General features: G+C 40.5%; 1 protein-coding gene across 1 annotated transcript in view; it reads left to right on the plus strand.

Moving 5' to 3' along the window:
- Nucleotides 1-19,887, plus strand: part of CNGA1 (cyclic nucleotide gated channel subunit alpha 1) — a 42,875-nt gene extending 22,988 nt beyond the window's left edge. Inside the window, exons 2-9 of the mRNA XM_066281266.1 lie at nucleotides 9,363-9,483; nucleotides 10,527-10,643; nucleotides 11,622-11,684; nucleotides 13,714-13,755; nucleotides 13,832-13,945; nucleotides 15,859-15,966; nucleotides 16,707-16,813; nucleotides 18,059-19,887. Of these exons, the coding sequence (XP_066137363.1) occupies nucleotides 9,377-9,483; nucleotides 10,527-10,643; nucleotides 11,622-11,684; nucleotides 13,714-13,755; nucleotides 13,832-13,945; nucleotides 15,859-15,966; nucleotides 16,707-16,813; nucleotides 18,059-19,473 (2,073 nt within the window). The 5' untranslated portion in view covers nucleotides 9,363-9,376 and the 3' untranslated portion in view covers nucleotides 19,474-19,887. The remainder of the gene's footprint in view (nucleotides 1-9,362; nucleotides 9,484-10,526; nucleotides 10,644-11,621; nucleotides 11,685-13,713; nucleotides 13,756-13,831; nucleotides 13,946-15,858; nucleotides 15,967-16,706; nucleotides 16,814-18,058) is intronic.
- The last annotated feature ends 6,924 nt before the right edge of the window (nucleotides 19,888-26,811 follow it).

Below are 26,811 nucleotides of genomic sequence, written 5' to 3' on the forward strand. Positions count from 1 at the left end.
GGGAACAACAGGAGCAAAGGTGTTATTAAACAGCGATCTATAAAAACCACAAACAGCCTGACCTGTGGTGGCGCAGTGGATAAAGCATCGACCTGGAAATGCTGAGGTCGCCGGTTCGAAACCCTGGGCTTGCCTGGTCAAGGCACATATGGGAGTTGATGCTTCCAGCTCCTCCCCCTCTTCTACCTCTCTCTCTCTCTGTCTCTCTCTCTCTCTCTGTCTCTCCCTCTCCTCTCTAAAAATGAATAAATAAATAAAAATTAAAAATAAATAAATAAAAACCACAAACACAACTGCCTAATATTCTATCAAATGTTTATGAAATAGGAGAATGGCTAAAGCCAATTAAGGTTCCTGGATTTTTAGAAGTTTCAATACTATTTATATCAGTTGGTTCTCTATCTGGTGGGAGATTCCCTAAAAAAGCAACAAGGATCATTGTTAAGCTTACCTATTTTCAAATTCCCCCTAATATTTGTGAACATGGGTGCACATAACAATGATTTTTGCTCATTTTAAGAAAAGACCTGTGAGTCAAATAAGTTTGCAAATATGATGTATATGTGTAAAGCCAGTAGCAATGCCACCATCACAGCAGCCTGGCCCATGCAGGTTTGCATTTGATTCAAACAGATGGTAATGAAACAATGGAGCCACGAACTGGTGGGCCATTATATTTAATTCTAGCTTGCACCCTGCGGGCAAGTAAAAACACACACTGGGCTCCAAAACCCACTCATTCAGTGCTCACAAAACTACTGACTTATCCAAGTTTCCTAGAATCAAAGGTTTCTAGCTCACCAGCCTCATTCACCTCTGTTCCCCATCTCCTTCTCTCTGCACAAACTCTGTACAAACTGGCTTCTCCTTCTGCACTCCACCATCTTGGCTACTTCCCCTCTCCTCCACGTGGCCTTACTCTGCTCTCCTACAGCATGGGCTTCTCCTAGAACAGTGGTTCTCAACCTTTCTAATGCTGTGACCCCGCAATACAGTTCCTCATGTTGGGGTGACCCCAAACCAAAAAATAATTTTGGTGGCTACTTCATAACTGTAATTTTGCTACAGTTATGATTCAGAATGTAAATACCTGATATGCATTATGTATTTTCTGGTGGCTTTAGGCAACCCCGCTGGGGTTGCGACCCACAGGTTGAGAACCACTGTCCTAGAACTTCATGACTCTTCTAATGCTAATCTCAGGAACTAAGAGAGAGCAAGCTCTGGGTCTGCCCCATTTTATAGTGTAGAAATCAAAATCTTTAATCCAATATACAAACAAGGAAGTCTCTGATACAAAGTCACTTAGGGTGGGAAAGGCTTAGTCTTAAAACTAAGCCTTAGGGCAGGGGTCCCCAAACTACGGCCCGCGGGCCATATGTGGCCCCCTGAGGCCATTTATCCGGCCCCTGCCGCACTTCCAGAAGGGGCACCTCTTTCATTGGTGGTCAGTGAGAGGAGCATAGTTCCCATTGAAATACTGGTCAGTTTGTTGGTTTAAATTTACTTGTTCTTTATTTTAAATATTGTATTTGTTCCCGTTTTGTTTTTTTACTTTAAAATAAGATATGTGCAGTGTGCATTGGGATTTGTTCATAGTTTTTTTTATAGTCCGGCCCTCCAACGGTCTGAGGGACAGTGAACTGGCCCCCTGTGTAAAAAGTTTGGGGACCCCTGCCTTAGGGTATAATGACCCTGCCTGCTTACAGCCTGTCCTCACATCCAATGCAAACTATAAGCGAGCAAACCTATATATCATATTTACAAACTTATTTGACCAACATTCCACCTTTTTTTCTCACTTCACAATCTAAAGCACAGGTATACCTGCACAAGGAAATTAGGCACATTACACAAATTACAACAACATGACAAATCATACAATTTCAAAAATTATAAAGGATACACTTCACCAGTCTCTGAGCATTTTGCCAAAAGCGCAAAATGTCCTCTGACTTCTTTCTAGCCATGGGAAAAGCTTCCTGGGGTGGGGGGAAGACCTCAAGCTAAGCTTCACCCCCCCATCAGGTTATTTCATATTGTCCAAAATCCGTAAGTCCATCCAACAAAAGAACCAGTGCCCACTCCGGTCGTAGTCCAGGAATAAGTCCAAGCCACCCCTCTCATCCCTGCCATCCTGGCAGGTCTTACACTGTCCCAAGGAGGAGCACATGGCAATGGCAGTCAACATTTCCATCTCTACTCCGGAGAGCATGATGGCATTCACCCCTATGTCCCAAAATTGCAGACCTACCAGGGGCGTAGAAGGTACTCCTTGCTGCTGGGCTCTCACCTTCTGGAGACTGCGGATCGTAACTCCAGCTCAGTTCTCCTCATCCTCTAAAGAGGAACTGAAAACACCAGCTCCCGCTGCCGGGCTCGAGCCATGAGCTGCCACTGCCATCTGGTCTGCGGACTTTGCAGCTCCGGCTCCGGCCTCAGCCCCAGCCTCCCACCCCTGCTGGCTTTCCACAATGTCCAAGGCAATCTGCAACTCACAAACCTGTGATTCCTCCTTCATCAGCTGCTGTATTTCTAAGCGAATCTCGTGAACCAGGTCAGCCTCCTTCTCCAGTGCTTGCTTCGGCTCCAAGGCCAGCATCTCTTTCTCTCACATTTGCTCCAGCTTCTTCCACTGCTCACTTTGCAGGTCCCAGGCAGCCTCTTCCACAAAGCTCTCAGTTTCCTCATGCATGGCTGTAAAAGTCAGGCAGCCTACGGTCCCCTAAAGGACAGCCATGGGGAACCATAACAGCAGCCAGTCCTCTACTCTACTGCTCAAAGGTGGTGGTGGCTCCTTCCCGATCTGCATCGAATCCTGCCACAGACTGTGCCAAAAGTAAAGCCAGTAGCCACGGCCACCATCACAGCTGCCTGGCCCATGCAGGTTCTCATTTGATTTGGACAGATGGTAATGAAACAATAGAGCCACAAACTGGTGGGCTATTATCTTTAATCCTAGCTTGCATGCCAGCGGGCAAGTAAAAACACACACTGGGCTCCAAAACCCACTCATTCAGTACTCACAAATCTACTAACTTATTCGAGTTTCCTAGAATCAAAAGTTTCTAGCTCACTAGCCTTATTCACCTCTGTTCCCCATCTCCTTCTCTCTGCACAAACTCTGTACAAACTGGCTTCTCCTTCCACACTCCACCATCTTGGCTACTTCCTCTCTCCTCCACATGGTCTTACTCTGCTCTCCTACAGCATGGGCTTCTCCTAGAACGTCATCACTCTTCTAATGCTAATCTCAGGAACCGAGAGAGAGCAAGTTCCGGGTCTGCCCCATTTTATAGTGTAGAAATCAAAATCTTTAATCCAATATACAAACGAGAAAGTCTCTGATACAAAGTCACTTAGGGTGGGAAAGGCTTAGTCTTAAAACTAAGCCTTAGGGTATAATGATCCTGCCTGCTTACAGCCTGTCCCCCACACCCAATGCAAACCATAAGCGAGCGAACCTATATATCATATTTACAAACTTATTTGACCAACAATATGTTCGCTCGCTTACGGTTTGCGTTGGGTGTAAGGGACAGGCTGTAAGCAGGCAGGGTCGTTATACTCTAAGGTTTAGTTTTAAGACTAAGCCTTTTCTACCCTTTTAATCATAAGATCTTCTCAAAGCTAAGCTTTTCCCCACACCCTTGACTGTTGTATGATGTGGGGTGGTGCACTCTTATGAGGAATCCCATTTATGCCCCAGACAAGTGACTTTGTATCAGAAGCTTTCTTATTTGTATATTGGATTAAAGGTTTTGATTTCTACATTATAAAATGGAGCAGACTAGGAGCTCTCTCTCTCTTGGTTCCTGAAGTTAGCATTGTAGAGGAGAAGCACCCAAGATGGTGCAATGCTGAAGGAGAAGCCAGTTTGTGCAGAGAAGGAGATGAGGAACAGAGGTGAATAAGGCTGGTGAGGTAGAAACCTTTGGTTCTAGGAAACTCAGATGAGTCAGTGGCTTTGGGAGCCCTGAATGGAAAGGGAAGTGTTTTCCCACTGTATGTATTTCTTACCTGCCGAGTATGAGCTAGGATTAAAGCTAATGGCCCACCAGTTCTTGGCTCCATTGTTTCATTACTGTCTGACTGAATCAAGTGCAAACCTGCATGGGCCAGGCGGCTGTGATGGTGGCCATGGCTGCTGGCCTTATAAGACCCATGAATAATATATTTAAGGAGATAATATTTTCATTGTCTTAAAAGGTTAGACTAATGTAAAAATTGCAATAAATTCTAGAATTTATTATAATGTAGATCTTTAAATGCCAGCCGAAATCAAGAGTAGTTCAATATGCCACTATTAAAAAGTTCTGTGTAAAAGACAAAAAGTTCTGTGTGGGAGATAAGTAAAAAAATATGGTTTGGCCATTAAGATCCCATCTATATTTTTTTCAAACAACTGAAACAACAGCAGTCTGTGCAGTATTCTCTGTTTTTTGCTTTTCCTCCTCTCTATCCGTCCCTCTTTCCATTTTTCTTTCTCTCTTTTTACATTTCCTTCTCTGTCCTTTCCTCCACTCCTTTCTCTCATTTCAACAACCATTTCAATGTTCCATAGCACCCCATGTATTTAGAATCAGGGAAAGAACCTGTTTATTTGCAGAAACCAAAGTGCACACTAGCCCTTTAAATAGAAAGCTTTAAGGCTGTGAACTAGGTGCTTACACAGTCATTGGAAGGGATGAAACAATGGGCTCTAGGTTAAACCCCCAGGCACGACCTTAGAACAGCATACCAAAACTGGCCTGTGGGGAAGTTTCTTTTTTTCTCACCATCTGGAAGTTGGCAGTGAGGAATCCCCCACTAGAACTGTGTTCAAGGATACATCATGTGTGATCCAGGGATCAGAAAGCCACTTTCTTTTTTTTTATTTATTTTTATTTATTTCTATTTTTTTTCTATTTTTCTGATGCTGGAAACGAGGAGAGACAGTCAGACAGACTCCCGCATGCGCCTGACCGGGATCCACCCGGCACGCCCACCAGGGGCGACGCTTTGCCCACCAGGGGGCGATGCTCTGCCCCACTGGGGCATCGCTCTGCCGCAACCAGAGCCACTCCAGCACCAGGGCAGAGGCCAAGGAGCCATCCCCAGCGCCCGGGCCATCTCTGCTCCAATGGAGCCTTGGCTGCGGGAGGGGAAGAGAGAGAGAGGAAGGAGGGGGTGGGGGTGGAGAAGCAAATGGGCGCTTCTCCTATGTGCCCTGGCCGGGAATCGAACCCGGGTCCCCCGCACGCCAGGCCGACGCTCTACCGCTGAGCCAACCGGCCAGGGCCCTTTTTATTTTATTTATTTATATATTTTTTGTATTTTTCCGAAGCTGGAAACGGAGAGAGACAGTCAGACTCCCACATGCGCCCGACCTGGATCCACCCAGCATGCCCTCCAGGGGGCGACTCTCTGCCCACCAGGGGGCGATGCTCTGCCCCTCTGGGGTGTCGCTCTGTCGCGACCAGAGCCACTCTAGCACCTGGGGCAGAGGCCAAGGAGCCATCCCCAGCGCCCGGGCCATCTTTGCTCCAATGGAGCCTCGCTGCGGGAGGGGAAGAGAGAGACAGAGAGGAAGGAGAGGGGGAGGGGTGGAGAAGCAGATGGGCGCTTCTCCTGTGTGCCCTGGCCGGGAATTGAACCTGGGACCCCTGCACACCAGGCCAATGCTCTACCACTGAGCCAACCGGCCAGGGCCAGAAAGCCACTTTCAATTGCAATTATTGACTCAAGAACCAGTTTGCTCCTGCTAGACCATTACCAGCACCCAGCATAAACAGGATATTCTGCTTCAGCACTAAAAAAAAAAAGAAAAAAGACTCAGGATACAGACCACAGTATGGAGATTATCAGAGGGAAGGAGTGTTGTTCTGGAGAAGTAAAATAGGGTAAAGAAGGGATAAATAAATGGTGATGGAAGGAGACTTGACTTGGGGTGATGAACACACAACACAATGTACATATGATGTATGGTAGAATTGTACACCTGAAATCTATATAATTTTATTAAAGAATATCACCCTAATAAATTCAATTAAAAAAAAAGTTAGTGACTGCATAGGGATTGATACCTCAGGAACCCAGTGTCTCCCTAGCTGTTCTAGCTGGCAGCCAGAGCAGAGGGGAAGAACCATTGTCTTCACCTCATTTCTACCTTCCAAAGCTCAATGCAAATAAATTTGATTGATTCCACCTAAGTGGCAGAGCCTGAGCTGCAAAGGCATTTGGGAAATAAAGATTTTTAGTTTTTCCAGTCTTTGCAAATCCTGAAAGCACACTCAGAGAGAGGAATGAATGTTGCATGCCCATCCACTGTGTTTACTATGTTAAGAATTTTTACGTAATCATTGTGTAGTAAGGTACCAAAAAAGCTGAAAAATTAATATTGACATTCTAGGAGGAAAGGTCAGGCTTTCCTGTCCCGTCCTTCCTTTGGGGAGGGGAGGGAGAAGAATGTGGAAGTTTCTGGCTTGCAAGAACAATAGGTCATTTAGTTTTAAATCTAAAATAAAAGTTAACCGAGAAACTTCTCTTTCAATGCGAGACAGAATTTACATACCACCTTATATTGATTGAAGTTCCTCCCCCTTCCTGGAATCTTTTTTTTTTTTTCTTTTCTTTTTCTGAAGCTGGAAATGGGGAGAGACAGCCAGACAGACTCCTACATGCGCCCGACCGGGATCCACCCGGCACGCCAACCAGGGGCGAAGCTCTGCCCACCAGGGGGCGATGCGCTGCCCCTCCGGGGAGTCACTCTGCCGCAACCAGAGCCACTCCAGCGCCTGGGGCAGAGGCCAAGGAGCCATCCCCAGCACCCAGGCCATCTTTGCTCCAATGGAGCCTTGGCTGCGGGAGGGGAAGAGAAAGACAGAGAGGAAGGAGGGAGTGGGGATGGAGAAGCAAATGGGTGCTTCTCCTATGTGCCCTGGCCGGGAATCGAACCTGGGTCCCCCCCACGCCAGGCCGACGCTCTACTTCCTGGAATCTTGAGAGTAACATACCTCTAGGCAAAGGAGGGAAGATGAACCCTAAAAGATTTGTAAACATCTTTGATTGTTTTCCCTTGGAAGTCTTCATGTTTCTGTGGATCCCCTAAACAAATGTTGTAAGCTTGTGCCATGATGTTATGCTCTCCCCCGCCCATGTGTGATCAAGGGTATATAACCAGCCCCTGAAATGGTTTTGGCGCACATGATTTGGGTTTGCAATTGCCCGATGTCAGCCATATGCAGCCAGCATATTTAATAAATCTCCTCCTTTAATAAAACTCTTCAAAATTCATCTGGACTTGGTGTCTTTATGTGAACCCACAGAAGTGAAATACAGTACTTTTCAGCATCTGGGGTACACGTACTTTACAACAATTGTTAATTCAGTAAGTTTTCATTGTTTCTAATGAAAATTCACATGAATATAGTTTTAAGTAAAAAAAAACCCCAATATTTGTTTACTTAAACATTTATTGAGTACCTATTACATGCAGGTATTCTGCTATGGTTACAAAGGTCTCTGCCCTGAAAGTCACAGCCTCATTGTAAAGATATACACACAACAATTTACCATAAAGCAAAATAATTGAAATATGTACAAAATGCAATGGCAGAGAAGAGAAGGAAATGATTAGCTCAGTCAAGAGTGGAGAGTCAGTGAGGAGCTGACTTTGGCTTGGCCTTGAGCAATGGGTAGTGCTCTTCTAGCGTACCAAGGGGGTGGACTTCCCAGGCTGAGGGAGTGCATGTGCAAAGGTACAGAGGTGTGAAACAGTATGACTCGGTCAGGGAATTGAAGCCAGACACTATTTTGTTCCTTAGGAATAATCTGTTTTTATACCATAGCTCAAGTTTTTAAAAATTAGTCTATGAATTATAAATTTTCTATTTAATTAGAAAACATCATTCCTATGTTTAAAAAAATGTAATAAATGGAAAACTTTCTAAAATAACATGTCACTGATAGACTGGTTTAGTGACTAAGTGAATTAGGTATTGAGCACATCCTAATGATATATATAGTATCATAATAGACTTTAAGGGGAATGAAAAAGAACTTTAAGAAATTGTCCTGAATTCTGAGAACTTATAAACTAATAAAGGCACTAAGTCATATACATACGAGAAAACTAATTAAAAAATTAGGTAGTGAGGATGATATTAAAAATATTAACAACTTTTGCATTTGTTGGACACTTATCATTGAAATGGATGCTGGCTATAAAAAAGCTGGTCCAGCTGTATTTATTGGTGAGCACCTTACTTGACTGTGTGTGATTCTGTAACCTAGAAGTCCCTGGGCCCGCAGAGCCTTTGGATCCAAATAACTTTGCATATCATTAGCCACATGTATAATTCCTGTTCCTGCCTACCTATACCCATGAGACCTCCCGTTGTACCACCTTAAACGTCTTCCCAGGGTTTTCTAGGGAATCCCTCAAAGGGTGCCCCACAAGTGTTGGTTTTTGTGAAAATAGTTATGTCGTTTAAAGGGTGACTCATGGAAGATGAAGGCCCCTCCAGGTCCCTGGTGATCAAAGGAAGCAGAGGGTTGGAGGAGGGACATTCTCCACTCTGCAGCCAGGATCCCTGCATGGTAGCCAGAGGAGCAGTGGGGAATAGCATCTTCATCATGGTGTCTGGCATCCTAAGGGGGGGCACCTTCAAAGTTGGGGTGAGGGTCCTTCTGAGGACCAGGGACAGAAGTCATCCACTGAGGGCAGTTGAAGTGGGGTGGAGGGAGGGAAGGCAACAGAGTAGACAGCAAATATGAGCATGGTCCATGCTGGAAGCCGCTGGAGAGTGAATCGATGTTTGGCCCAGCCCATTCCACCGGATCTTAGGAAATAACATATCCAGACAAGAGTCTGGGCCAGTGTTTCTCAAAATATGTTGCTAGGACTATATGGATCACAATAATTTAGATTCGCTAAAAATGCGAATCAGTTGCATTCTTATTTACTACAAAGTGAATTCCCCTTAAGACCCTTGTTTGCTGAATGCTCATAGACATTCATAGCCATTTTGTATTTTATTACTTGTTATTGTTGCTTAATTGTTTGATGTGTATGTGAGGTTGTTGTAGTTTTGTCCTACACCCACATTGCCTGAGTATTTCAAAACTGGGTAAATCCAAAATTAAAAAAAAAAGTTTTATCTCTATTATAGTCTTGAATTTTATAAAATACACTAAACACTGGTGAGTGGTAATTATGTCTTAGGTCATGTTTGTATTCTATTAAAGAATAATTCCCACATGTAACTGGAAATAAGATTGTTGTTACAGCCTTAGAAGAATGGTAGAGTGAAACTTTTGATTATATATGTAAATATTTTTTTTAAAAAATCTTCCCACTAACAAGTCTTTTCTTCCTCCAGATATTAAACTAACCATGAAGAAAAATATTATCAATACATGGCATTCTTTCATCAATGTTCCCAATGTGATTGTACCAAGTGTGGAAGAGGAAATAAAAAGGATGGAAAATGGAGCATGCAGGTAACTCCATGCATTGTTAATAGCAGCCACAGTTCTTACATTTAACTAGGCTTGATTTCAATTTAACTTTTAATTTGTAACCTTGAACTTTGTATGCAGTAAATTTATTTTAACTTTGAAACAGCATTACTTGTATAACAAATAAACACAGATATTATTGTGTCCATTATTTAGAAGCACCTGTGCCAAATACTTCCTTAGTCACCAGCAAGACCTTTCCTCATTGGGTGTTTCAGTTCTAAAGGGATGGCATTGCCATAGAGAAATATGAAAAAAAAATAGTAAGAAATGCTAGCATGTTTTAAAAGCATAATTTCAAGCTGTTACCCTATAAATGAAGGTAATGTATACACATGTGGTTGAATCTATCTTTAACGGAAGGAATGTTTTTACAGGTTTGCCTATACAACTATATAATATGACCCAAAACACAGATATCACACTTTCTATTTGGTAAATATTAATATCAATCAATACAGCAAACAATAGAAATGTGGAAAACCTAGAAAGCAATTTTTAAAATTTATTATTATTTTTTGTGACAGAGATAGTCAGAGAGAAGGACAGATAGGGACAGACAGATAGGAAAGGAGAGAGATGAGAAGCATCAATTCTTCGTTGCAGCTCCTTAGTTGTTCATTGATTGATTTCTCATATGTGCCTTGATCGGGGGGCTATACAGACTGAGCGACCCCTTGCTCGAGCCAGCGACCTTGGGCTCAAGCTGGTGAGCCTTGCTCAAACCAGATGAGCCCACACTCAAGCTGGTGACCTCAGGGTCTCGAACCTGGGTCCTCCACATCCCAGTTCGATGCCGCCTGGTCAGGCAGTAATTTTTTAATTATAGGTATCTCACTGAATTGTGCCTGTAATTCTATGTATTCTGTACTGCTCATTTCATTCTCATGGAAAATTATTGTGTGTGTTAGTTTGAGAGGGAAGGAGAAGGGAGGAGGCAATAGTTCCCTTAATAAGAGCTGGTGTTCCTCCACAACAATTTAGAACATTGATCTAATCCATCTCTCCCTCCCACTGAACTGTAGCTCCTTTTCTGATGATGATGACAGTGCCTCTATATTCGAAGACTCTGAGAGTGAACACTCCCGTGCGACAGTCTCCTGCAGACATAATTCACACAGAAAGGAAGGAGCACCACAGAGGTGAGCAGTATGATCTATGCCTGCATACTGGCTTCTAAACTGTTGTTTAGATGAAAAGAAGATTTTCTCCTTTCATTTAGTCACTAAATCCAAATCCACTAAATGATTTGGCCAATGTTCCTGCCCCATCATCACTACGTAAGATCTCAGAAGGAACTGGTTGCTTTTGTTTCTGATACTTTTCTTAAGAAACTGCTATTGCCTGATAATTATTCAGGTGCATGGGACTCCAAGTCGTAAATATACTTGCTGATCATTTTCTCTGAGACACATGTCTGTCTCTGAAGAAACTTCATGCCCCAGTCCTGTCTGATTTCTTCCTCTCTGGTCCCTTTTCCCGGGACCTGAAACAGTTGTATGTGAGAAGGGTTGGCTGTCATTTTTAAATCTCATTTGACCCTCCTTTCAGGGAAGTAGAGCACAAGAGTGAGTAGCTGGAAGAGAAAGGTTTAGAATCCTTCACAGGAAATAACGTAGTCATGGAGACTTCCAACACGTGACTGCAGGTGTGGAAGCAGTGTGGCCCCGGAGTAGGTCGGGGGTGCCATCCTATAGAACACTGTCACCTTTTCTTTTATTTTTCCCCCTCCTTTTTTCCTTCTCTCTTATTTCTCTTTTCATTGACTACCTCCAGCTTTTCCACTATTTTCATTTGCCTTTTTTTTCTCCCTTTCTATCGTTCTAAGTCTTAGGTCTCTTGCTGGGAGTTAGTGGCATTCAAGGTAGCTCACTGGAGACCAGGAAGGATGCTACATCTTGGTGTGAGCATTGATCAACAGGTGTTTACTAATCACTTTGGTTCATGGCACAATATTTGGCAACTCATGCTTCATGGAGTTGCTAAATATATTTTCAAAAACTGTCTAGATAATCATTAGTAATAAATAGAAACTGAAAAGAATTTATTCTTTAAGACTGCTTATCATGGACATTGTTCAGATGACTACTATGATTTCACTGTGTTTTTTCATTTCTTAGGGAGCACTACCTGCCTGGTGTCATTGCACTTTTCAATGTTAACAACAGCAGCAATAAGGAGCAGTAAGTACATTTACAATAGAAAAATAAAGCTTTGTCCTTAAACAAAACCAATAAAAGACAAGGCTATATCTGAACCTGCTATAGAGCAGATACTTATTAGGCAATCTTTAATATAATGGCAATAATATTTGATTATTTTGTTGTTTGTTCATGGACTTCTCAAAATGTTAGCTACCACTATGAAAAGTAATATTTATGTATTTGAATACTGTGTATTACAATTAGGGAACCCATCTCTCTTTGAAAGGTAAGTGCTGCCACTGGTCTCTGTCATTTCTAGATCCTGTCTTCCCTGTTGCTCTCAGGGAGCCCAGTTCAGTGCCAGCATCTCTAATGATCAGCTCTGGCCTACAGAAGACTGAGCTTCTCAGCAGCACATTTCTTACCACTTTGCATCCTTTGACTTCTTAGGGAATATAATCAACTGGTGGGCTACCTTCCTTATGTAGTATATCTATATTCGCATACTATTCTGTCTTCTTGATATCTTCTTCTACCATCTGCCATGGCATTTTGTGACTTCTCTTTCACTTAGCATAGTATCCTTGTGTTTTCTGAGCTTCCAAGAGCCATCGGACCAGTGCGGCAGCATCCTTTCCCAGGATAGATGCCAGGGTGTTCAATCCAGTACCACAGGAGTGTGCTCCCACAGCGATAAATTCTCCCCTTTTCAACTCTGTACATTCTGTTCCTGTTTGTACGGGATGACCTCAGATGCCAAGGCTCACTTCTCTTGTCCATTTTATTTCCTATTTCTCCTTAATAGCAGCTTCTCACTTTTGCTGGGTCATTTGTACCCACATGAAATTTATTTGTACATGTGCACATAAAATTTCTCTCCCTCTACCGTCTTCCCTCTTCTTTTCAGCTTCTCCAACTGTTGCTCATACTTTGAGGTACTTACCTCCCTTTCACAGTTTCTTTTGACCATCCTAGCCATAGTGAGATGCCTGTTCTATTATCTTTGAATAATAAATCTTACCAAGACATTCGAGCCAGCAATGACAACCTGCTGAGACCTTCGGGTCTGTCTGTCTGAATCCAGAATCCATTCTTCTGCTAACTGAGAAAACCAATCATAGAAATAGAAAGAGGCCGCCTGACCAGGTGGTGGCACAGTGGATAGAGTGTTGGACTGAGATGCCGAGGACCCAGGTTTGAGACCCCGAGGTTGCCAGCTTGAGCGTGGGCTTATCTGGTTTGAGCAAAGCTCACCACTTGGACCCAAGGTCGCTGGCTCGAGCAAGGTGTTACTCGGTCTGCTGAAGCCCCCTGGTCAAGGTACATATGAGAAACCAATCAATAAACAACTAAGGTGTGACAAGGAAAAACTGATGATTGATGCTTCTTATCTCTCTCTGTTCCTGTCTGTCTGTCCCTACCTATCCCTCTCTCTGACTCTCTCTCTCTCTGTCTCTGTAAAAAAATAAAATAAAATAAAATAAAATAAATAGAAAGAGGCCTCTAATCACATTATCCCACTGAAGAATAAACTGTATATATAAAAACTGATCTCACATTCAGTGAATGAGTCTAAGAATGAGGATTCCACTGTGTTACCACAGAGCTTTTTTCTTTCTCAAAGAATTGTTTCAAGCAGGATTTACCATCTATAGAAAATTTATAGCATTTTCTTGAATTTCTTAAAACTCTTATTCAAAGGTAAATAGAAATAATATCAAGAAACTTACATTTTAAATAATTATTAAATGTATATTGAGACTTTGAAAGTGGATTCTTTGGGGAACTGTTGTTTCCTTAATTTCTCTCCTTGGGTTTATGTCTTTATCCACTTTTGTTTTCCACATTCCCCTACTCAGGAATTTTTGTTTGTTTGCTTTGTTACCTGGATGCATGTACATTTTTTTGTAGAACTTTCCATTAGAAGCCTAGATTTCTGGCTTCCTTGTACAGGGACCAGCCTTTAAATACAAAGCTGAGAATTCTTGCTCAGTGGAGAGAAAAGTAAGTAAGAAGGGGAGTCAGGATGCAATTCGATTATGTGACAGAGATATTGTTTCTTCTCTAGAGAGCCAAAAGAAAAGAAAAAAAAGAAAAAAGAAAAGAAAGGGTAAGTTAGATTTCCGCATTTTTCTGCCCATAACACTTTTGTATTTTAATACTAACTACAGTTCTCACTTTTTCAGAAAGTCAGATAATAAAAATGAAAACAAAAAAGACCCAGAGAAGAAAAAGAAGAAAAAAAAGGACAAAGACAAGAAAAAGAAAGAGGAAAAGAAAGAAAAAGATAAGAAAGAAGAGTAAGTTTCTTTCTTTTCTTTTCTTTTTTTTTTTGTGTGTGTTTGTTTGTTTTCTCTCATTGAAATTAGGAATGAATCTGTGATGGGTTTTAGATCCAGAAATAATTTCCCAAAGCTCTACAGTAAAGAGACACTGTGAACCAATGGATAGTTGACATAAGGAAGGGGGAGGAAGGGATGAGATCAAAGAAGGTGAAAGGATTAGCCAAAAATCAAATATACATAACACATAAATCCAGACAACAGGGTAGCACTAGCCAGAGGGAAAAAAAGGGTGAAGGTAAGGGAAAGGGGGACAAAGAGGGGAAACGAGGGTGAAAAAGACTTTACATGAAACATGAGGGGCACTATGCAATATGTATATTAAGTCAGACATTTGAAATCATGTCAATATAATAAATTAAAATAAAAATTAAAAAAAGAGACTGAGTTTATAAATTATTGCTAAATGTGGATTAATTTCTTTCTTTCTTTCTTTACTTTTTAATTGAGAGCAGGGGAGACAGAGAGACAGACTCCCACATGCACCCTGACTGGGATCCACACAGAAAGCCCCCTATGGGGCAATGCTCTGCCTATCTGAGGCCTTGCTCTGTTGCTCTGAAACCGAGCTATTTTTAGCACTTGAGGCGGAAGCCATAGAGCCATCCTCAGTGCCAGGGGACCAACTTCCTCCAGACTGAGCCATAGGCTGTGGGAGAGGGAAGGGGTAGAGAAGCAGATGGTCACTTCTCCTCTGTATCTTGACCAGAATTGAATCCGGGACATCCACACCTGGGCTGATACTCTACCCCTGAACTAACTGGCCAGGGCCAATTTTTTCCCCATATTTTCTTTAACAATAGAAGTCTTATTTTTAGTTTTTCATCAAGAGTTTTCATTGTTGTCATTAATTCCCTTCCCAAGCACTGATAAAGATAAACTTACCACTGGGAGATATTTAGGCTCCATGGAGAATTGGATTCCTAGGATCTTACCATCAAATTTTAAAGTTGAAATATAAATATAATAATTTTATTAACATTTCTGCATAATAAATACTGTGTGGCAAATACACCAAACTAAAGAAGTCTCACTGCAAGAGCCATGCCTAATTTTGAGAGCAAAACAGCAGCCATTTTAAAGAACCTTTTAAAGCAAACATTTGCGAGTTGGAATTTCACAATGGTAGACTGAGTGATATTTGTGAAGCTCTCTTTTTACTTCCCGCTAAAGGGAAAATTGTTTTCTAAACTTCCTTAAAACTCTTTACCAGACAACAGTTCAATTATTTGTGCCTGTTAGAAAGTTGTTGACATTCGTATAAAGGGAAAAGTTCTTAAAATATAGGCTTGACACAAGAAAAAAATTAGAAATTTTTATTTAACCATATATTTTCTTCCTCCCTTCCTCTTGTCCACTCTTACCTCTCTTAACCCTTTGTACATGCTTATGAACAAGCACTTCATTAGATTGTGTTATATGCTTCTCTCCATACAGATTAGAAAGAAGCCATGAGTTTCCCCCTCATGGTGTAGTTCCTACTTGTTTGTTACCTGGTAGGGGGTATGGCAAAGCCAGCATTCTCCTTCTACCTATACCCTACCAGAGGGTTCTGTGGAGTATCCAGAGTTTGGCATTATCTATGCCATGATTCCTTCTTTGTGGCTGAACTGATAAAAGTGTCTGCAGCAATGGCTTTAATAAAAGTCTAATACATGGTTTACTGTAAGACTAGTAATTTAATTATCTAGCTTCACTAACTAGTTTCTTATGACTATGCACTTATGTCATGCTAATCTTCCCACTACAGAGTGTGTTTCTCCAGCTTCCTTCTGTTTTATTAATTGTGTGGGTGATAGGCATAATCAATATGCCTATCAAAATGTTCTTGTTTCTTGGTAACTTTCCTCTTTGTTTCCAAATGCTGGTAGGGAGAAGAAAGAAGTCATGGTTATTGAACCCTCAGGAAACACGTACTACAACTGGCTGTTCTGCATCTCCTTACCTGTCATGTACAACTGGACTATGATTATTGCAAGGTGTCTATTATATTTTTGTGGATCTCAGCCCACTTATAGTTTCCAGGTTAACTGACTTAACAATTTGACCTAGAGTTTTTCAAGACACCTCTTTTCTCCACCACTGGTTGTAAAGAGATGCTACATTATTCTCAACCTGTTTTTCTAAGATCAGGATAGGTGTTTTTATTCCCAATATACTTGGAAATCCAGTGTCAGGATGGGGGAAGGAAAAGGATACTTTTCAACTTTTGATTGCTCAATTACTTAATTAGAACTAGAACTTCGGCAGATACTGTGTTTTCCTACATAAAAAAAAATTTTTTTTTCAAGAGTAGAGAGAGATCAAGGGTCTAGGTTATTCTAGAGCAAGGCATGTTTCTCAGATAATTGTTATGGTTCCCATCTTTTAGCTACAGCTTACAGCTTAGCCATCCAGGACAAAGCATGATTTCCTGAAGCTTTTTGGGTACTGACAGTCAATATGAACCTGGTTATTAATTTGTGTGGCCCAATGTATTTGAATTTAGCTCTAGGCCATTTATTCTTATTTGATGTTTTCAAAGAGCTGACTAGTATAATGGAAAGAACGTAGGAATTCAGAAATTGGAGAAAATCCAACCACTCAAATTTGGGAAAGCCATGGTTGATGAAAAGGACCCTCCTAGTCTTATGCTGCTTATATCATGATAAAATTATATAAAGAGGACTCTTAAGTTGGCCCCCATTTTATTTTATTTATTCAAGCTTTTCTTTTACAGAGCATGCTTTGATGAACTCCAGTCTGATTACCTAGTCTACTGGCTCATTTTTGATTACTCATCAGATGTAATCTATCTTCTTGATATGTTTGTACGAACAAGGACAGGTATATATATGTTCAGTTTGGGGTATTTTGCAACTTCATGCTTTTATCTGTAATATAATTTGAAATTTCCAATTAAAGAATTCTTCAAACTAAATTCACAGAAACCTATTTTAGAGGAAAAAGCACAGCTGAAAGCAGGAGTACGGTGTTCCTACCCACAGGCTTAGGTCGCTTCGAGTGATTTAGAAGGACATTTCCAGGCAACCTTTTGCTTGTGATCAGTGGCTTTCCTCTGTTGCCCTGTCCATTGGATACATGCCAGGTGAAAGAAATAGAGCAGAAATAGTCTGTCAGCCCTGTGGGGAAAGGGATATGGCTCCCTAACAGAGAGATTGAAGAGGCATGGGGAGAAATGGCATTGTGCCCAGCAGAACTGTTTAGAAGCTTTGTAAGAAACAGAACACACATCCTTAACTCAACTTTGTGTGTGAAGCATTATTGATGAGGGGGCAGGAGCTAATAACTTACAGCGTGAAGTATTCTTGTTAAGTGGATATAGGCTCATTGTTTCTAGACTCCTCTTCACATGCAAATGTAACCAGTGAACCCAGAGAATAGCTTTTAAGAATTGTTGTATAATGTAGGGACATTCTCTAAATATCAGTACACTGGAGCAGCTCAGATAGTCAGTACAGGAAGGGGAGCAGATTATTTTCCTAATGCAACATATTCGAGTGTTGAAATTCTGGGTTTACTACACAAGACCCATGGTAGCAGTGTAGGGGAAGGGAAGATCCCACATGTCTAAGGAAGCATGAGGGTCGAGGGCAGGAAGCGAGCAGGAGATATGAAAATGCTCCCACCAAGGACACTTAAGCTTCACATTGAAGGAGCAAGCAAGAATATGCCTAATGGTTAGAGAGCAGGGCCGGTACCCAAGTTTGAAGGCTAAGGTTGGGGTTCCGTCAAGAGAGTAGTGTGAGGTAAAATCACAGGGTTCAAGTGTTCAGGAAATTTTCCAAGGACACTGTTCATAAAAGGAATGACTTTGCCTGGATGAAGATACTGGATCTAGAAAGATTTGTGTATATATATTACATATAACTTTTCACTTTTGCATTTACAAAGTTTTACTTTTTATTTCTGCAACTGTTGAACGCTACTCATATCTTATTACGTTGCTAAAAGCATATTTATTGAAAGTAAGTTCTTGTTGTAAACTCAATGAAGTTCGTTGAGAGTTACTTTAGAAAAACTTACAATAGAGCATAAAAAAACATTACATTGATTATTTTTCTGTTTTAGGTTATCTAGAACAAGGACTGCTGGTGAAGGAAGAGCTTAAGCTTATAAAGAAATATAAATCAACCTTGCAATTTAAACTTGATGTTCTATCAATGATACCAACTGATCTGCTGTATTTTAAGCTGGGGTGGAACTATCCAGAAATTAGATTAAACAAACTGTTAAGGGTGTCTCGAATGTTTGAGTTCTTCCAGAGAACAGAAACAAGGACAAACTACCCGAACATCTTCAGGATTTCTAACCTTGTTATGTACATTGTCATCATTATCCACTGGAACGCATGCGTGTTTTACTCTATTTCCAAAGCTATTGGATTTGGAAGTGATACATGGGTCTATCCTGACATTAACGATCCTGATTTTGGTCGTTTGGCTAGAAAATATGTCTATAGCCTTTACTGGTCTACACTGACATTGACCACCATTGGTGAAACACCACCTCCTGTGAGGGATTCTGAGTATATCTTTGTGGTAATTGATTTCCTAATTGGAGTATTAATTTTTGCTACCATCGTTGGTAATATAGGTTCTATGATTTCCAACATGAATGCAGCCAGAGCTGAATTTCAAGCAAAAATTGATGCCATCAAGCAATATATGCATTTTCGAAATGTAAGCAAAGACATGGAGAAGAGAGTTATTAAATGGTTCGACTATCTGTGGACCAACAAAAAAACAGTTGATGAGAAAGAAGTCTTAAAGTATCTACCTGATAAACTAAGAGCAGAGATCGCCATCAGTGTTCACTTAGACACATTAAAAAAAGTGCGCATTTTTGCGGACTGTGAGGCCGGTCTGCTGGTGGAGTTGGTCTTGAAATTACAACCCCAAGTCTACAGTCCTGGAGATTACATTTGCAAGAAAGGCGATATTGGACGAGAGATGTACATTATCAAGGAGGGAAAACTCGCGGTGGTGGCAGATGATGGAATCACTCAGTTTGTGGTATTGAGTGATGGCAGCTACTTTGGTGAGATCAGCATCCTTAACATTAAAGGCAGCAAAGCTGGTAATCGAAGAACGGCCAACATTAAAAGCATTGGCTACTCAGATCTATTCTGCCTGTCAAAGGACGACCTCATGGAAGCTCTAACTGAGTATCCAGATGCCAAAGGTATGCTAGAAGAGAAAGGGAGGCAAATCTTGATGAAAGATGGTCTGCTGGATTTAAACATCGCAAATGCTGGAAGCGACCCTAAAGATCTTGATGAGAAGGTCACTCGAATGGAAGGGTTGGTAGACCTCCTGCAGACAAGGTTTGCTCGGATCCTGGCTGAGTATGAGTCCATGCAGCAGAAACTGAAGCAAAGACTAACCAAGGTTGAGAAATTCCTGAAACCACTTATTGAAACAGAGTTTTCAAGCATTGAGGGCTGTGGAGGTGAAAGTGGGCCCATAGACTCTACACAGGACTGAAAAGCTGGCTATTAACAAAGACAGGCCCTACGACCATGTGATTAAGTTGGAAAAAGAAGAAGATTCAGCTGGGAAATTTTTCCATGAGGAAAATGTGCTTTTGTGCAGGGTACAAGGCCCACACACTACCTTGCCTGTGAGGTCTATGATGAAAGAATCATTGTATCTTAGGTTTTTCCACAGTGGATCTTATGCAAAGATATAAAGTGGTTAACTCGTCTGTATCTATGTCTTCTGATTTCCCCCCACATATGCTCCCTTCATGTAAAAATGTTTATAATAAAGGTGAACAAATGTCCCTCAATTTCAGGCAATTTACATTGTTGAAGAGTAACTGAAAAGTACTATGTACAATATGTTCAGTATACTATTTAAAAAGAATTAGAAAGCAATAAAATAAAATAAATTCTGAAACTACAGTAAATATTATTTCTTTGATAATTTAGGAGGGAGTTTAGAGTCTTGTAGAGCTTCAGGGTCATTCTAAAGATATGAATCACTGGACCCTAGGCTTGGAAAGAGTGGTTGAGAGACACTTCTTACTGATAAAAAGCATTATAGGTCAGATTTTATTATACAAATATATACATATATATTATATATGAATATATAACATTGAAAATTATAACATTTTGTAGAAAATTTTAATAATAAATTAATTTTTTTCTGATTAAGGCCAGACAACAGTGGCTACTATTTCCTTCTCTGACTGATTAGCAGTAAAAAAAGGGATAAAGGTGATAATAATGCTGAGTAATTAACACAGGAAATTATTGTGATGTGAGAAAAAGAAACATGGGAGTTCAATGGACCAGCGCGGGCATCACCTGGGAGCTTCTTAGAAATTCAGAATCTAGGCTTTCCTGTTGTGTCTGAATCTGCGTTTTAGCAAGACTGTTAGGTCATTCATACTCACATTAAAGCTTGAGAAGCACCTATTTAGAGAACCAGGAAAAAGTTAATGGGAGGATGGTTCTCGAAAAGAGGCAAATATGGCAAGTTGCCTTGGAAGACATTGCTAATCAATCACATGTCTTTAACTGCTGAACCCAGTAGGGGTTCGAAATATTCTTCCTAACACAGACCACAGGAATTGATAAAAGATTTCCATCCCTGCCTATAATGAAACAATTTAACGTAACTTCTTGTTAATTTGGCCTATCAGATATTTATATAGATCTCAATCAGTGTATGTCAATGGTAGAATTTAGTCTATTCTACCTATAGAGAATGCATTGAACTAAATACATTTGTGTCTTCGCAGTCTTAAGTTGCCTTTCTCCATTTTGCCTGTCTCTACAATATCCACGGGCAAGAATTTGTTCACTGTTGGAGTGTCTAGTCCCAGAGTGGGAGGGCTGTAAGTAATACGTAACATGGTTTCTGCCTGAAACAAGTGTTCCTTTTCCTCTTTCTTTTTCTTATTGTCCCTTCGCCTTCATCTGCATTTCACTCTTTTCTTTGTGCTTTTTCTTGCCAGTCATAAAATTCTCTGAGACTGTGAGGAAGCTCGCTGGCTACTCATGTCAGGAAGATATGGGAAGATAGGAATGAATGAAGGTTACATATTTGAATAAGCAGGCCCAATTGCAGCATCCAGCAGTGGGTACTTTGAGTCTGATCTGGGTGGGACACATAGCCAAGGGTTCTGACTTGATGACCTCTGACCCAAAGCTCTGTGAGTCTTGCTTATGCTCACATCCACCGGATGGTGGCAGATTCTTGGTTTAAAGACTTGGGGTAAGGAGGGTTTAGCCAATTCTTTTCTTGTCATTCCTCCAAGTAGAGTCTCTGACAGATGGCGACAAGGGAAACCAGTGTAGACAGCTGGAGTGCAATGCATAGGCTCACAACTGGGTTCCAGCTTCATCAAGGAATATTTTAAAAAGACAGGAAACATCTGGTTTTGGGGAAATTCATGGTCAGGGTGCTGACCTGGGTACATATGGCTGCCAAAGCAGGAGCTCACCTTTTAGGAATCCAGTGACCAGCCATGTTCCAGGCTTATTCCAGACTCCAAATGGCTGTCAGAACTAGCATGTTAACATATTACGACTAGGATAAGCCTGGCATAAAGACAAGGGAGGGCTAGCTGAAAATGGAAGATCTTTAATAACTATATCTGAGAGATGAGAGAGAAAATTCTGGAACTAGTGGATGTCAGATTGGTGAGGGAGCAGAAACCAAATTCACCTAGTCTTATCAGTATGTCTGATGATTGTCCCCCAACTCTATGATATAATGTTCTCACAGGAAAAGATCACTGCAGATTTTCATATATTTTTTATTGAATTTATTGAGGTAATGTTGGTTAATAAAGCCATACAGGTTTCAAGTGTACAACTCAATAAAACATCATCTGCATATTGCATTGTGTGCTCACCACCCTAAGTTAAGTCTCTTGTATGTAGTTTTTTGTGTTTGTTTTTTTTTTTTAAAAACCCAACTCAGCCTGACCTGTGGTGGTGTGGTGGATAAAGTGTTGACCTGGAACGCTGAGGTCGCCGGTTCGAAACCCTGCACTTGTCTGGTCAAGGTACATATGGGAGTTGAAGCTTCCTGCTCCTCATCCCTTTCTTTCTCTCTTTCTCCATCTCCCTCTCTCTCTCTCCTCTCTAAAATGAATACATAAGAAAAAAACCAAAAAAAACTACTAATAATAATAATAATAATAACCAACCCAACGTTTCCAATTTGAAATATGATGCAATTAAGCTTCTGACCATTAGGTGGCAACATTGGTCTACAATTATAACCTTCAAAGCCTGAAAAGCTGTATATTTTTCTCCATAGAATTATAAGTAGTAAAATCAGAGCTCTTTGACAATAATGGGTAATTTTTTTTCTAACATGGATATATTAAGAATATTTTATATAGCAAATATGCACCAGTCTAAAATAAAATATGGTCAAATAGAATTTAAAATGCAAATTTAATGGATAAAGTAACAATCAAAACATTTTAAACTTTCTTAATTCCAACAAGTTAACCAAGATAAGCTTTTTACAAGTGCACAAGATATGTATTAGAGGAAGACAAAGGAAAAAAAGAAGTAAGCGTCAATTTTATTGTAATTCAGTTTAGATATATATTTTAAAAGTCCATTGCTTTAAAAAGTTTGAAAACTACTGACTTATATCAACAGTGTTGGAAGTATGCCTGGTTCGGGTATTGTCTGTTTAGGTGATATTTCCTCTTACAATTACTAATATTGTATTATCGGATGTCCTAGGTTTTAGACTTAAAAATATAAAATACCTAACAATAGACTTTTAGACTCAAATGAAATGGTTTGCTATTCACTGAACTAGTCTACCTGTAGGTGAAGAGAAAAAGTGGGAAATTCAAGGAAAGAGAATTAGGGAATACAGACAGTGCAAAAAAACCTGGAGATTTTCTAGTCCCCCCCCTTCTCATTTTATAAATACAGATACAATATAGATATGGCTACCAGGCAACACTAAGACTGGTGAGGACATACACCATTATAAGAACTTTGAGTGAGAATAGTGATTTCTATCATATGTTGAACAATGATATACTAATATCTTTTAGAGTTCAAAGTTGGGCTCAGCTAAAACCCAGAAATTTTATTCTTAGGCATTGTCACTGGAGAAAATTGGCTACATGTACATAAGGAGACATGCTAGAGAATTTTTATAATAGTAAAACAATGGGCCCTGGCCGGTTGGCTCAGCGGTAGAGCGTCAGCCTGGCGTGCGGGGGACCGGGGTTCGATTCCCGGCCAGGGCACATAGGAGAAGCGCCCATTTGCTTCTCCACCCCCACCCCCTCCTTCCTCTCTGTCTCTCTCTTCCCCTCCCGCAGCCGAGGCTCCATTGGAGCAAAGATGGCCCGGGCGCTGGGGATGGCTCCTTGGCCTCTGCCCCAGGCGCTAGAGTGGCTCTGGTCGCGGCAGAGCGACGCCTTGGAGGGGCAGAGCATCGCCCCCTGGTGGGCGAGCCGGGTGGACCCTGGTCGGGCGCATGCGGGAGTCTGTCTGACTGTCTCTCCCCATTTCCAGCTTCAGAAAAGAAAAAATAATAATAATAAAACAATGGAAGTGACCTAAATGTGCATTAAAAGGAGGTTAGATATATGAATTGGAATATATGCATATAAAAGAATGCTATAAAACACTTGAATAGTATCAGATAACACAAACAGTGCTTAGTTTGTGCCAGGTACTGTTCCAAGAACTTCCCAGATGTCAACGCATTTCATCTTCATGACAACTTACAAGGTAGGTTCCATTATGTTCTCTGTTTAATGAATGAGAAAATGGAGGCACAGAGAGTTTGAGTAATTTGCTCAAGAGCCACAGGAAGGAAATGGCACTTCCCAATGGAAGTGGTGGGATTCGGCTGGTTCACACCGGTTTGACAGAACCTATACCTAATTTTTTGTTCAGTTTGGTGAACCAGTTGTTAAAATGGCACTTGTAATCAGGGTTCTCTCTAAGGTAGGTGTCGGGGCAGCTGCCCAATGTGGAAATCACAAATTTGCGTTTCTTTCTCTGTTTTAACATTCAGCTGCACAACAGTATATTCTAAGCACCTGTAGTAATGTTCATTCTGTCCATAGGTGAAAAAAATTTGATGGAACTATGCTTGTAATATTTATTCATTTCATAAAATTCATTATACTGTTGATGCAATACTATATTTTAATTCCCTTGCCTTTGTTACTTCAGTAAACAAACATATAATGTAAAGAAAAAAGGTGCCAAACCAGGGGGTGACAAGCTGTCATTGGAAATAACAGTTTTATTGTTTTTGTCAGGTATTACTTAATATTTTTTCATTAATAATTTAAAACTCTTTTTTATAACATAATCTAGTTTTGTGTACCTGATTGTTCTTATTTAAGTATTAAATGCATGAAATAATAAACTACCTTTCAGTATATCTTTTTTTATATATATACTTAAAACAGTCACTAGGGCAGAGAACTGGTTGTTAAATTATTTGAATCCCACCACTGGGCATGACCACTATTTGAACCCAGACAGTGAAACTGCAGGCTGCCTGGTCTTAACCCTTTCATTAGTGCTGACTCTTGTATGTACACATAATATTATCTAAACAAAGTTTACAAACATACAACACAATACTAAGTAAGTTGTGTTATGGATTTGCACCAATGACCTAACAGTCTAATAACAGTCATGGGAATGGTAGACAGCTGAAATCAGAATAGTAGTTACTTCTATGGGGGATGGAGAGAATGGGATGGGATGGAAGGTGAGAAATTCATAGAACTTCAACTGTGTACGCTGTTTTACATATTTTAAAACAATTTGAAACAAATTAATCCAAATGTTAAGATTTGATAAATCATATATTAAAAAATCCTTTAAAAATTTTTGGTATATTTAAACTATTTCAAAAGAAGAAGAAAAAAATAGAGAAGCTAAGTCCAAATTTACACACAGTTCAGTTGCAAAGGCTGGACTTTTGACCCTCGTTTCAGTGTTTACTTCTGTAAGAGGTTGTACTTGACTGCTTTTCTACACAGACCATGTTACGTGCTTTATGAGGTTCTACTTGGTGATAACATGCCTGTTATCTGTATGTTTCCACTTGAAGTTAGTCGGAGTGCATATTGAGTAAATTTGAGACAGTACTTTCTAGAATTACATTTCACGTCTGACTCTTGGTTTCCTGATGAGCTAGAGGTAAAAGAGTGCAGTTTTCACCAATGCATTCCTTTGGGATTCTGAGAATAGCTATTTACCACAAAATTACTCACCAGCCTGACAATGTGAGCCCTTTAAAAGAGTTGATATTGCATTTCTTGTCAGATTGCCAGTTTCTCTTTCTTTTCAGTGAGGTTGCGTTTTGTTTTATCTTCAGCTAGTTGGACTAGATCCCAGAAGCTACTTGAGTTAGTTCTTCAGAGAGCAGGGAGTCTGTTTCCTGAGTTTGTCATGATTCATGATGCTGAGGAGCACAGGTATCCTGGTGGCATCGAAGTCCATGGTGTTCCATGATATCCCCCAGTGGCCTCATTGCTTATACTCAGCAAAAAGAGCGACAGCTGAGCCACCCAGAGCACTATAGGCATGGAAATTTGCCTATCATTATCTCAGGGGCTGTATGTAGCAATGTAATTTTTTTCCACTCATTATTTTTTTTTAATATAATAAGCCATTCTCCCTAGTTACTTTGTTTGCAAAAAAATAAATAAATACTGACACTTAATGGGTTTATATTACAGGTGCTTCCATTGCTCCATTTAGAAGTAACATCGAGATACCCAAAGAGCACAAAATAAATAAAATTTCAAGGAAATATACCACAATAAATTAACATAAAATCTGCTTTGATTACATTCCTTTTATTTTTATGTTTAAATAAAAGCTTTTGAAAATTCATGGATTGGAGCTAAGATTCTTTGGTGAGAGAAAAAAGAGCGTTGTTTTCCATAGAACTGAAATAATGAATTTTTTGAAAGAAATTCTTTTTGGATTTTGTACTAAATCCAATAATAGAGACCTCTTTCTCTCTTTTTTTTTTTTTGTGACAGAGACAGAGAGAGGGACAGACAGACAGGAAGGAAGAGAGATGAGAAGTGTCAATTTTTTGTTGTGGCACCTTAGTTATTCATTGATACTTTCTCATATGTGCTTTGATGGGGCGGGGGGGGGGCACAGCAGAGTGAGTGACCCATTGCTCTAGCCAGCGACCTTGGGCCCAAGCCAACGACCTTGGGCTTCAAGCCAGTGACTTTGGACTTTAAGCCAGTGACCTTTGGGCTCAAGCCAGTGTCCGTAGAGTCAGTTCTATGATCCCACGCTCAAGCCAGCAATCCTGCACTCAAGCCGATGAGCCCACGCTCAAGCCAGTGACCTCTGGGTTTCAAACCTGGATCTGCTGCATCCCAGTCCAACACTCTATTCACTGTGTCACTGCCTGGTCAGGCTGTAACTACTTTTCTTAAAATATAATTCTAGAGACTTAAGGAATAAGCAATTTGGTTTTGTTTTCATAGTCTAATACCAGTACCAGTTGGTACAGTACAAATTCTTGCACTAATTTCTTTTGGTTTTTTAAGAGAGAGAGAGAAAGAGAGAGAGAGAGAAAGAGATAGACAGGAAGGGAAAATATGCTTAAAAAGCAAACAAACAGCAACAACAAAGATTCCTAGTTGATTACAGGTACGGATCGACTTACGACCTATGCAACTTATGACCATTCGACTTCACGACCACAATTGCTAGCCACAACTGCTCTGCGTCTGGCAGTGCAAGTGTTGCCCAGCTGGGCGTATGACAGTGCTGGCCAATAAAATGTTTCATACATGTTCATATATTTTGATATGTTTTGCAATGGGAA

The sequence above is a fragment of the Saccopteryx bilineata genome, chromosome 5, assembly GCF_036850765.1.
Source record: "Saccopteryx bilineata isolate mSacBil1 chromosome 5, mSacBil1_pri_phased_curated, whole genome shotgun sequence".
NCBI classification, from domain to species: domain Eukaryota; kingdom Metazoa; phylum Chordata; class Mammalia; order Chiroptera; family Emballonuridae; genus Saccopteryx; species Saccopteryx bilineata.